We start from the raw sequence: 12,240 nt of genomic DNA on the forward strand, positions 1-12,240 counted from the left end.
TTGGCGATTGAATCTAAAATTTTAAATTTGTTCATTTCTACACAATTCTTTTCTTCGTATTTGATTATAGAATATAAGTACTGAGTTGAGATAAGATTAAATATGGAAATAACGTTTTAGTGTAAAAAAAAAAAAAAGAAGGAAAATAAGCTATTTTTGCATTTGAAATAAAGAAAATTTTCTTCACCGTCTTTCAAATTAACATGAAAACAACAAAACTTAAACCTTTTTTCTATTATTATATTTGAACTGAAACAAAACCTAACTTGACAGCATTGCAATGTTTCAGAAAAATCTTTACTGTAATGGGGCTGGGTAAGGCCTAGCCCAGCTTTGAGCTCACGTGGTTCTGCAATTCGCTGTCTAGTTTTCCTTCCACCAAAGATAAGAACTCGCAATCTAGTTAATGAGAAGCTTTCTTCCGTCAACTTTCACAATTTATTCAAAGATCATTCCTTCCTCTCTCTCTCTAAATCATGCCCAAAGATTAGATTTGTCTGCTTCCCGCTCCTATCCTGCGAGTAAGTCTTGATTTTCCAAAGTTCCAATCCCATTAAGAATTTAAAGATTATTTCTTTATTTCTTAATCGATTATATACCTTGATTCCTTCTTGAAAATTAGTGCCTCTTTTTTCTGGGAAAAGTGGAAGCTTTAAGGATTCTGCTTGGGTTTATTTGCAATTCGTTACTCGTCTGATTTTTGTTTGAATTGTTTATCTTTTTTATTATCGGAAGCTTTTTACTTTCAGCTATGGTGTTACTGATTTAATTGATTGAAGTATGACTAAACTCAAAAAGTGAATTGTTTCCATCTGAAAAGAAAGCCCTACAAAAATTCACCAGAAGAAACCCAAACGACCAGAATGAAGAGAAAGAAATGGTCCGAGCTTGAAGAGCAAACCCTTTTAACCAAATACTCTGATCTCTTAACATCAGGCACTCTATCTAAGCTCAAAACTAGAGAGAAAAAGTTCAGGCCAATTGCAGACCATGTCAACTCTGTACACCATCTTCAAGATCCGATCAGCTTTCCATTCAAGTGGTCCTGGCGTGATGTGTCTATCAAAGTGCAGAATATGAGGCACCAGTATTTGGGTGTGAAGCAAAAGATCAGAATTTCCAAAGATGAGTTTAATTGGAAAGATGGGGAGAACCATTGGGAGAATTTCTTGAAGTACAAAGAGGTTTTTGGGGATGTGGAACTTGAAGTGAAGAGCAAGAAGTTAAGTGATAGTTGTGGTAGTGATTTGTTTAAGGATTGCGGAGATTTGGGTTTCGGGATTGATAGTGAGGATTTAGAGGAAGAAGAAGAGGAAGATGGTGAAGAGGAAGGAGAAAATGGTGATGATGATAATGTTAATGGTGGTGAAGAAGAGGGTGGATTTGGGGGAGAAAAAGGAAATGGAGATATGGGTATTGCTCAAAAGGCAAAGGCGAAGAACGGTTTTGGAAGAAATAGGAGATTGGGATTGCTTGGTGCTCAAGTGGTGGATTTGAGGGATGTGGTGATGAGGAGGGAGGAGAAAAGAAGAGAAAGGGAGTTTAGCAGAGAAAAATGCATGCTAGAGAGAGAAGAAAAGAGGAGGGAATTAGAGCTGAGGAGAGAAACAAGGCGAAACGAGAGAGAAGAGAGGATGGAGAATTGGGAAATGGAGTTGGAAGAGAGGGAATTAATGTGGTCTAGAAGGGCATTCGAGAGACAAACGAGGGTAGAGAGGGAATTGGAGGAGGAGAGGAAAAAGAGGAGGATAATGGAGGAGAAGAGGGAGGAGGAAGAGATGGAGTGGAGGGAGAGGATGGTGGCAATGCAGATTGAGCATGAGAAGGCAATGATGCAAATACATGCAGATGCATGCCAGAACCAAATGCAGATCCTTGGGGTCGTGGCTAGGCTAATTTGCCAGTTTTTTGGGGTAAATGATGGACTGGGTGGTGGATTGGGAGGTCTGACCCCTCAAGTTTTGCAGAATTTGCAGCATCCTGGAGGTTTAAGCGATAATGGAAAGCCGGACACCAATTCGCCTTCTGAATTCATGTAGAATGTAATTCTATCCCCTTTGAATGTGATAAAATATATTTGTAGTAGTGATAGTTGAAGTTAGATATGATATGAGGAGATCTGTCTATCGTTTGGATGTACCACTTTTTACCTGGTATGGTTTTTTCTTTTCTTGCACTCGACTTCAGATGGTTGTCATTGGATAACCATGGCGTTGACAATATTTATCATATTTCGAACTCTAATTCAATATTTAACTAGGCATTTATGTTTTTTTATTCGACAATATCCTATTATATTATGATGTAGAGTGTCAAAACAAAAATATGGAAGATGAACACCATATTAAAGAAACTACAACCCTTTTCGGGCCTAACAAGCTCCGGATCAGGTGTGCTCAAACAGATCAATAAAACAACCAACATTGCGAACCAAATGAAACATAAACTTTAACCTGTATTTACTATATTTCTATCTATTCTTGATATGATTTGTATAAAATTACATTTTTGTAACTGATTCCCACTAATCCAAATTTACTGGATTTAGTTTGGAAAAGGTGCAACTTGACTAGCATCGTTTGGATTAGCATATGAGCTTTTAACCCATGAACCGAATTAGAGAGCATCGGATGCCAAACGTGGGGGTGTGGATTCCCAGCCTACGCAATTAAGCCAAAACTTGAAAGTAGTAGATTTTGGCTGCATTATCTTTTGATCGTAGCTGTCCTTGTGCTTCTTTAGTTTATAAAGTGGCATTGGTATTTCTATGGGGCAATTCACCTTGCACATTTAAACAAAACAATGCTGCCACAAAATTTAACAATTCACCAAATGTCATCAGATTTCCTACAGTTGACTACATTCTTCCTTATGAAAAAGGGTACAGATCCTACAAAAAAAATATCCTCAGTAAAAGAATTTATAAAATTGGAAACTAAAGCCTACAAGAAAAAAAAAAAAAAAAAAAAGTAAAATTAGTTGCAAGAAGCTTTTAACAAAGGGAGTCCAGCAGCCATATACCTTCAAAGAATGACGATTAATTTCTACATAATTCCAGAATAAGAAGTAATGAGGATTTACCCCATAAAGATTCTAAAGAATGTAGAAACCTCTCAGAACAAGAATCTCTACGACTACTAGCCATGCTCTCTGCAGCACCTTCGAGACCTTTGTGGCTGGCCTGACTTATTTAGCCTACCACAGATTTAGCTATAGAGCAAGACAAGCCATCTCCTGGAGCATTGATCATGTTCTATGTGCTGGGATAACAATCTCTGAGTGTGCATACAGCTAATAGCTCCTCAGCTAAGCACAAGGCTTTTGACTTCATCATTCTATTATAGGCATGAAGGCTGTTCGGCAATCCAATATCCACATCGTCAGTAAATAGGCAGACAGATACTTTTTTTTTTGGTCATCTCTTTCCAGGTAGAGTTTCAGTGGCAGGATCCTCCTCAGTTGGCATCATATTTAAATCAGGAAGGAGAAAAGATTTATCATGGTCCGAAACTGCCTCGTGCGTTTGACAAGAGCCTGATTGTGTATTATCATCACCTTTGGCATACATTGGCAATATTGATATAATTTGGTTGGAAGAAGATGGTTCTCTCTGGTGGGACCGGCTGCAAATTGCTTCCTCCATTTCATCTCTAGCAGAACTCGAGTTCTCGGCATATTGCAGATTCAAATCAAGCTGTAAAAGTAGATTGACTTTTCATTTTTAATTTTGAAGCATAGCATACTGCGTAGGGAAACAAATAGGATTTTCAGGCAGCAACAGTATACCTTTATTCTCTTCAAGTTCTCATTTCTTGATCTCTGTTCATTAAATGTTGCGTTTAAACTTGCCAATTCCTGTTCAATGAACATGAAAATAATGTTTTAAAAAAATAAATAAGTTGAACCAAAATGGGAAAAGGCACAGTATTTAGCAACAAAAGAAAAAAAAAAAAGAAGGAAAGATTAGACAAGAAAAAGGGAAGTTCAATAGTCATACCTTTTTAAGATGCATCTTTTCCTTCATCAGCAAACCCTCCTCTATTCTAAGTTCAGCAAACGTCTGGAAAAGTTGAACTTATTTAGCATGTTGCGACATGTTAAAGCTATGGAAATGGTGAACTTATAACAATCCGATAATACAAAGCCTCAGAAGCACCCACTTAAAACAGGCATTATAAATTAGCTAATGCAGAAAATGATGTTTTACACAGAGAATAAAATATATACCTTCTTTCTTTTTGACCTCTTGGTGTTGGTAGTAGTGCTTGCAGTTTCAGCAGTAACCTGCAAACATCAAATACTACAGTCATGCACCGCGAGACCAATCAATTAAACATTTCAATTCCATTTGCTACGGAACCAAAAGAATTAAAAAGAAAATTCAAGCAAATAAAATAATTGCTCTAGTAATAACCAGATAGGTGGCATTAAAACATTTGGAACCCATCAAAACAAGAATAGTCACAGATATGTAATTTATACATGTCTTTAATTTTAATTAAAAAGGTATACATCCAAATAATAAACGTAATCATTCGCCCTTTGCCAAAAGAAAAATGTAATCATTCCCCATTAACAGGTCTTATAAATGGCATCACGGCATGATTTTCGGTTAGAAATTATCAAGGGGATTGAATTTTACTACAAAATTCATATGAGCCAAGAAGAGCAAACTTGGACACAATAAAAAAAGAAGAGACACCAATCTTGATCTCTTGTATTATATGCATGCATGTATGATGATGACCCAACTATTAACTATAACTAGTGATAGCCGGGCACATCAACAAAAGCCGCGTCATAGCACGTGACAGCCATCTCTCTTTTATTAAATTACTCACGTGACTAACTCACATCCCTATCACATGACCTTCCTGACATGGCCGGCCAGGATTGGTTCAGATTGTCATGCCTAAGTTTCAAACTTCAAATCCCCACAATTTCTTGACTCTTTTTTTTCTCTCATCATCCTACGATTCAAAAGTTAATCGACTGGACCCAAAAAGGATAAAATGTGAGTAGCCGCATTGGATCCCCATTCCCAAAAAGGACCAGATAAACTACAAAAAATTGAAAATTTGCCCAAAAAAAAAAAACTACAAGAAATTGAATGCTGATAACAATAGATGCAGTAGAAGAAGAAGGAGAAGATAGAAGAGCAGCTGATAATGATAGGGGGGGAAAAGCATAGAACGATGCGTCACACATAATTTCTCAAGTTAATAAATCATCCGCCACTAACAATACAACACAACTACGCCACACCAATTCCCACTGGGCTCCACCACCTAACCACAACAGACACACACACACACACACACACACACACAACCCGTACTTAACTTTTCTTGTATGACCGGAATGCTCTCATTTTCAACTCAAGATTTGACCGTAGGATATGGGTGTTTTGGTCACAAAAAAGTTCTTTTTTTTGGAAGGTCAGTTAAAAATGGTATTGTTGTGTGGGAAGCTTCGTGGAGTATTGTTAGCGAAAGGCCAATGAAATTATGCTGAACCTGACAAAACTGATTTTACAGAACCTGATAAGAGGAAATTGGAAGGGCATTTTGGTAATATTTAAAAAAATAAAAATAAACAAAAGAATGACAGATAACCGGAAAAGTGGAAAGAAGAAAACGTGAGGTGAGCCACTTTCAAGAAGCTGACCTCATCAGTAAAAAAAGGTTTCAAGAATGAAAAATCTTAACCATTTTCAACCGGTAAGTATTCGAAATTATAGTCCGATTTGATCGGAATGACCGATCCGTGAATGAGAAGTAAAAAAAAAAAAAAAAGATAGAAAGAAAGTAATTGACAGATTTGTCCTCGCTCAGCTGCTGACAAGGTTGTTACGGAACCGGTATAAGGCAATCGGGAAACAGGAACGACGGCATAGGAAAAGGTATACAGGATAAAAGATGAGGGACAAATTGGTCCCAAAAAGGAAATAAGAAACAACACCGGGAAGACAAAGTGTGTGCGGCTGATAGGTAATTGCACATTGAAAGATCAGCTCAATAGCAAATCCTCCACCACCTCAAAAAGGAAAAAAAAAGAGGAGAGAGAAAGAACCTTGGATCTGACGGCAGGAGAAGAACGGCGACTAGTCTCTTCAAATCCATCGGCGGTAGCGGAAGGGGAGGCAGAGCCGCCGCCACCGCTCCAAGAAAGAGGAGTAGTAGGACTACATCTAGTAGAAGAATCACCGTCTTTCCTAGTAGAAACGAGAACGACGTCGTTATTGTTGTTATCACATCGTAAGGAAGAAGCTGAGGCTGTCGCTGGTCTGGACCTGGGTAAACGTAGACCCCATCGAAGAGGAATGACCGGCTGAGGCTTGGATGATACAGCTTCGTCTGGAGCTTGCTTGAGACGGACAAGTAGCTCCACAACAACTCGGTCGTCTGTCATCGCAGCCCTCACCCACTCGTCTTTTCCCATCTTTATCAAGATAGATAGATAGATAGAAAGACGGACAGATAGAAACAGTATATGAGGTTTTCTGTAGATATGATAAGAACAGAGAAATGGTGGCGAGAAAGGGAAAGAACAGAAAAAAGGGATTAAAGAGAAGAAGAGTGCTGTTTATATATATATATAAAGAAAGAAAGGGAGGTGGGTTTTTGTGGCGTATGGTGTTGTGGTGGTGGTGGAGTAGATTCCAGTTTTTCTTGTTTCCTCTTTTCTTTTTAATTTTTTATTTGGCCTTTTGTATTAATCAATTATTATTGTTATTATTATCGTAAAATGGGTATATAAATGAACTTTGCAAGTTTGGACTTTGGTTTTATTGTTAGGGTTTGTGTCTCTCTGTGTGTGTTGAGAGGGGGGTGCGGGTGCAGGTGCGGGTGCGGGTGTCTGACTTTTCTCTCTCTCATCTTTCTGTACTTTTAGATGGGACCCACGGTGAGATGTGGCACTGACATTACACTTTTCTTTATTTTTAGAGAAAATTAAAGATAATAATAATTTTTCTGTTTTAGGTCTGTGTTAACCCAACACCGATCCACTGCTTCCGTGCTTTCTTTTGTGTCTGTGAACTGTGATGTGATACGTGTAGTTTGCGCCTCGCCATACCATTGTATAATTAATCTTGGAATACAGTTCAATTTGGCATATGAACTTGTTGACCTAGTTCAATTTGGCTCTACTTTGAAATTTTTATTCAAACCCAAAAAATTTAATTTGGAAAAACAAAATTTATCAGAAAAGAAATAAACTAAATTTAAGATTTAAATTACAAAATTATCTTACTGTTTCTTTTTATTATGAGAATATAAATTGTCGTTTATTCCTTGGAAAAAAACAGTCTCACGAAGATAAATTTATTTTAAAAAATAATAAATTTAAAAATAAGTAAATTGTGTCCGGGCCATAAAGTCAAGAAACAAATTGCATTTTAGTCCTTCTTCTTAAGATTCTCCATTAAAATTTTACAATGTTATAGTAAATATGGTCACTAAGGAAATTAGAAGGAAATGGAAATGAATATTATTTTAATTGATTAAATAGAATTGAAACTCATAACCTAATAATACTGATATGTCCAAATTATAAATAGATATTTTGTGTATTTTAGAACTTTAATAATATAATTTCTATATATAATATGGTGAAAATAAGTGTTTTTACCTCACTTGAATTTAATTGTCTATTTTTAGGTAATCTTAACCAAGAGAGGAAAATATTGAGCTAAATAATCAAAAAGAGTTTACTTGGACATGTTTGTGTCAAGACCCACAACTAAGACGCATTGACTGATATTTACAAGGCCCAATGAACATTTTAATCATTTTGTATAATTATTATGATTTATATTAAGAGTTATTTATAAGATAGTACTTGGTGGAGATAAAAATACCTATATTTTTATCTATCATATAGACTTATATTTGTATATTTATCTATAGAGAGACTTGACTCTTCTTTGTAAACACTTTAAAAGAAAGATCGATTCTTTGGGATCCTTCCTTTCTTCAAAAGGAACGAACAGAGATTCCCTAAATGTCTTTCTGGATAGTTTTATTTTTATTACTCTTTTTAAAATTTAATGAGCTTTTCAACGAGTGGAGAGTAAGGACCAATCATCTTCCTACTTGAAGAAGTTCTTGATTTAGATGGAGCTTTTACTTTATTGTTTTATTTCTTTCTATTTAATACCATGATCATTGGGTTAAATATGTCAAACTAGTTTTCATAAGTGTTCAGTTTAGCCTTTTTACTTTTATATGAATTTTGTTATTTATTTATTTTTATATTTTTAATAGTCTCAATTATCATTGGTAGTTAACCATCATATTAATTTAGCAATAGTAATTTTTTTTATGAATATATTTAGGTTGAATGTATTAAAGACACTAACTTTACTTCAATTTATGTAGGAATAAAAAACTTTAGCTACATCATTAGTTTGAGTGACTAAAGAAAAAGACACATCACCATCTCATTCATTAAATCAAGACGTAAAGTAAAACAATGAGATTTCTAAGTAGATTACTATACTAAAGATTGCCTTTAGTATACACTTTTAAATCATAAGCATTTAGATTTATATTACATATTTATTTATTATTTGGTTACTTTACTTTATGAATATTATTTTTTCAAAAATACTGATTTGGAGTGTTTATATTTACTTTTATCGTTTTATGTTGATAATTTTTTTTACAATAAACTTACCCTTACTATAAGTTCATGAAATTACGAATACTAACTTAAACATATCAAATACAATTAATGAGCACAAAAGCATTTTAATTAAAATTAATTAATAAAGCCAATAAATAGAGTAGTATAACTTGTATTTTTACAAAATCTAGAGATTTTCAAATGTAGATCTTAAAATGTATTAAAAATCAATGATATTGCTGATATGATTTCTCCTTTGATAACTTTTTTAAATAAAAAGTAACTTTTGAATGATGAACTAAAATTAATTTAACTACTTCAAAAGAATAAATTTAGTTTATAATGAACGGACTTCCAAATAGGGCAAATGAATGTTTATTACAACAAGATGATGTGTTTTGTCAAATTGCTGGCAATGAGGCGTAAATAATAGCTGGATTTTGAGATTTTCATTTCCATTCCTGGAAATAGCAAATTGGGAAGCGACGGAGTAAATATACTCTTGATGCAATAATGGATAACTTATATATTTTTTTGTAAGAATGTTATATTATTATACATTATTAATATTAATTAATAATAATGTATAATTCTTTAGATATTATTTATAAATAGGATAATAATTAGTGTATTTCCATTATTGCGTCAAAAAAAAAAAAAAACACTAGATCTTTTATTTCCATGTGAGTATTTAACTTGTTCTAATTTAAAAAGTAAAATAATATCTATATATTAAAATTTGACACTTTTTATTTATTGTTGTTGTGATTTTAATATATTATTTTAATTCTTTAATTATTGTATTAATATTAGAATAAATATAAAATATGCTACTTTTTAGATTATAAACAAATTATATAATTAAAAAATTAATTTATCAGTTAATATATATTAAAAATATAATTAAAATACTATTTTCTAGAATTAGAATCGTCGTTGATTTAAAAAAAAAAAACTCTAATGGAATTAGATTTGTAAAATTAAATTTATACTAAGCGCATTATATTATATGTTATTAAATTAAATTAATAAAGAAAAAAATTAACTTAATTAACTAATGAATTAGGAAGAAACTCTTAATAAATTAATTTGTTTCCTAATATGTTGTATATATGATGTAGATTAAGGAACAAAGAGATGCAATGGATGTATAATCAAAACAGTAGCCTCTTATTGTTGGAGTGAAGAGAGGGAAAGTCGCTTCAAAATCTTCAAAATCTTCAAAGTCCATTACTTTATAAAAGTGAAAAGATATCCTTAATTGTTAATTGCATCAAATTACCCCATTTAGTTTACAAATTTTTTGATATATTGAATTTCCACTACTTGCTCGTATTGTCATTCAACCAAAAACAAATTAAAGTAACATCTCCTATTTTTTCTTTTTTCTTTTTTTAGAGAAGAAAGTAGACTTTACCTCAAGTTTATTATATTAATTTTACCTAATTATTCATTAAATTCTAAATTTTATATTTTTTAATAATTTTATTCAATTATTTTAAATTTTAATTTATTTTTAAAAATACTTTTCAATAACAAATTTTAAAATTTTACAATAAAAAATTATACTTATTAATGTATAAATTAGTGAGTGGATAAAAAATTAATTACATCTATATATATAAAATATATAAAAAAATGCACATATATGAGATTTTCAATGGTCATATTATTAAAGATTATATGATGAATTAATTCACAAGTAAGCATATAATCGACTTTTCACGTCATTTCTTTTTTATTTTAAGATTTTAAAAAATATTTATAAAAATAAATAAATTAAATAGATATTTATTTTAAAATTTCAAAAAATAATTAAATAAAATAATTAAAAAATGTAAACTTTATGATTTAATTTATAATTAGTCTAAAATTGTGTGAAAATATACATTAACGATGGATTTAGGTTAGTTAGAGCGCCATTAAAATATCAATACAACATGTCAAAGGCAGATGAAGAAGAAAGCCAATAGATGGTAGTTCCTGATCCGACTAATAATGGTTTCCCTATTTGGCAAAATCTATATATTTTAACAAAACTACTACTGGGTGGCGTCATTGTGTTTAATATTTTTATTGTTCCTAAGGACTTCCATTTATATAATTTTATTTTCAGGAATTGGAATGCAAAAAACAAATGGTGGGAGTGACGGAACTCACACCCGACCAAACGCAAAGAGCAAAAATATTAGAAGAGGCAAGGCAACAGCGTACGTGAGTGCCAACACTCTCTTTCCGGCCTCCAAAATAACAACTATTCCCCAAGTCCAACTAAAAGGCATTCAAGCCCATCGTAGATTCCTCAATGATATCTTGAGGTTGGACCATCACTCAATATCCCAACCAATAATCACTCTTTTCACTTTTAGTCTTTACATGTGAAATGTGGTTTGTTTGTTTGTTTTCTCTAGTGGGTGTGTTTTTGCCAAAAAAGTTTGGTAGCACAGAGTTGTTTTGCATTTCAAATTTCAATTCAAAAAGATTATACAAATGGGAGTGTGTCTGCGTGTGTATATATACATACAAGAGTCACATGCGCATGAATAAATAAAGATGGGGCAGGCTAATTATATATATTCAATTAAAACAATCATGAAAACTCTTAGGAGATAGTGATATACAATATATGATCACATCATAGGAGCGTGGCTATGTCATAATATTTTATTAACTCCTCATTTAATTGTGACCATATACCATATTTATTGGTCCTGATAAACCAACTACAAATCTCTTTCTTCATTCTTCACCTTTTCTTGTCACTCCTCAACTCGAAGGTGTTTTTTCAGACAGGGTTCATAATTTAGAATTTTAAACTTTTACAGTTATATTGAACTCACCGCTGCCGCAGCACAACACGTTACCAGGGTAAGTAATGAATTTGGAAGGTGAAACAACTTATTGTTTGTAAAAAGGCATAACTTGTTGGGCAATAGTTGAGACTACCTGTGAAATTCAATAACACATTATTGGTATTTGCCCATACTCAATGCCATGGGCGTTACTATGATCTAGAAGGAAGAATTGGATGAGAATGTCGGTAAAAATTAGATTTTACCATACACTTGGAAATTGAGCTAACAATAAAGTTTGGTGAGATTGAAATTATTGTTCAACCCCACCCAATAAAGAAGAAAGGGACAAACCCAAACCAAACCGAGAGTTTTATGCAATTTATTGACCTTGAGCGACCCAAACTTGCTTGATAGTACTAGAACGCCACCAGCTTCGTTCGGAGGCTGTGAATTTTTAGGGGATGGGCTGAGCCTTGAGCTGGGTCTAAAGCCCAAATTATGAATTCGAGTATAAAAGGAACTCCCATTGGCTGGCCCATTTTCCCTCTCGGAGTTGGTCCCTAATAGACCACAGAGAAGAAGCAATGAATAATCTAAGGCTAGGTTTTGTCACTTTCCGAGGAAGAATGGCCACATTCTGTCCTATTCTAAGCAAAAGCCACACATATCAAAAGCAGTGGAAACCTTGGTAGCCAAGGCGGGAGGACAAAGACAACAATTGAAAGTTGCTATCAATGCCCAACAAACAGCTTAATGTTTATCTTTTTATATCCCCGTCAGGATTGGGATGGACCAAGCCACTATCTGATTCCTTTAA

General features: G+C 33.3%; 2 protein-coding genes across 4 annotated transcripts; one reads left to right on the forward strand and one right to left on the reverse strand.

The window, feature by feature from the left end:
- The first annotated feature begins 200 nt into the window (after positions 1-200).
- LOC8274218 (stress response protein NST1) lies at positions 201-2,277 on the forward strand. Of its 2 annotated transcripts, XM_048371844.1 has the most exons (2): positions 201-1,341; positions 1,399-2,277. In XM_048371844.1, exons 1-2 carry the CDS (start codon positions 864-866, stop codon positions 2,037-2,039), a joined length of 1,119 nt encoding a protein of 372 aa, XP_048227801.1. In that variant the 5' UTR covers positions 201-863; the 3' UTR covers positions 2,040-2,277. The 2 variants fall into 2 exon arrangements, with proteins under 2 accessions (XP_048227801.1, XP_002515460.1); XM_002515414.4 differs by having other exon boundaries at positions 207-2,277.
- A 512-nt stretch (positions 2,278-2,789) lies between these two features.
- Positions 2,790-6,878, reverse strand: LOC8274217. Of its 2 annotated transcripts, XR_007215102.1 has the most exons (6): positions 6,073-6,878; positions 4,228-4,284; positions 3,998-4,060; positions 3,787-3,855; positions 3,022-3,694; positions 2,790-2,890 (listed from the first exon to the last, which is right to left on the reverse strand). XR_007215102.1 is itself a non-coding variant. In XM_002515413.4 (5 exons), the coding sequence occupies exons 1-5, from the start codon at positions 6,439-6,441 to the stop codon at positions 3,416-3,418; spliced, it is 837 nt and encodes a 278-aa protein (XP_002515459.1). In that variant the 5' UTR covers positions 6,442-6,878; the 3' UTR covers positions 2,790-3,415. The 2 variants fall into 2 exon arrangements, 1 of the variants encoding a protein (XP_002515459.1); XM_002515413.4 differs by having other exon boundaries at positions 2,790-3,694.
- Between the last annotated feature and the right edge of the window lie 5,362 nt (positions 6,879-12,240).

The sequence above is a fragment of the Ricinus communis genome, chromosome 3 (genome assembly GCF_019578655.1).
Source record: "Ricinus communis isolate WT05 ecotype wild-type chromosome 3, ASM1957865v1, whole genome shotgun sequence".
Lineage (NCBI taxonomy): Eukaryota > Viridiplantae > Streptophyta > Magnoliopsida > Malpighiales > Euphorbiaceae > Ricinus > Ricinus communis.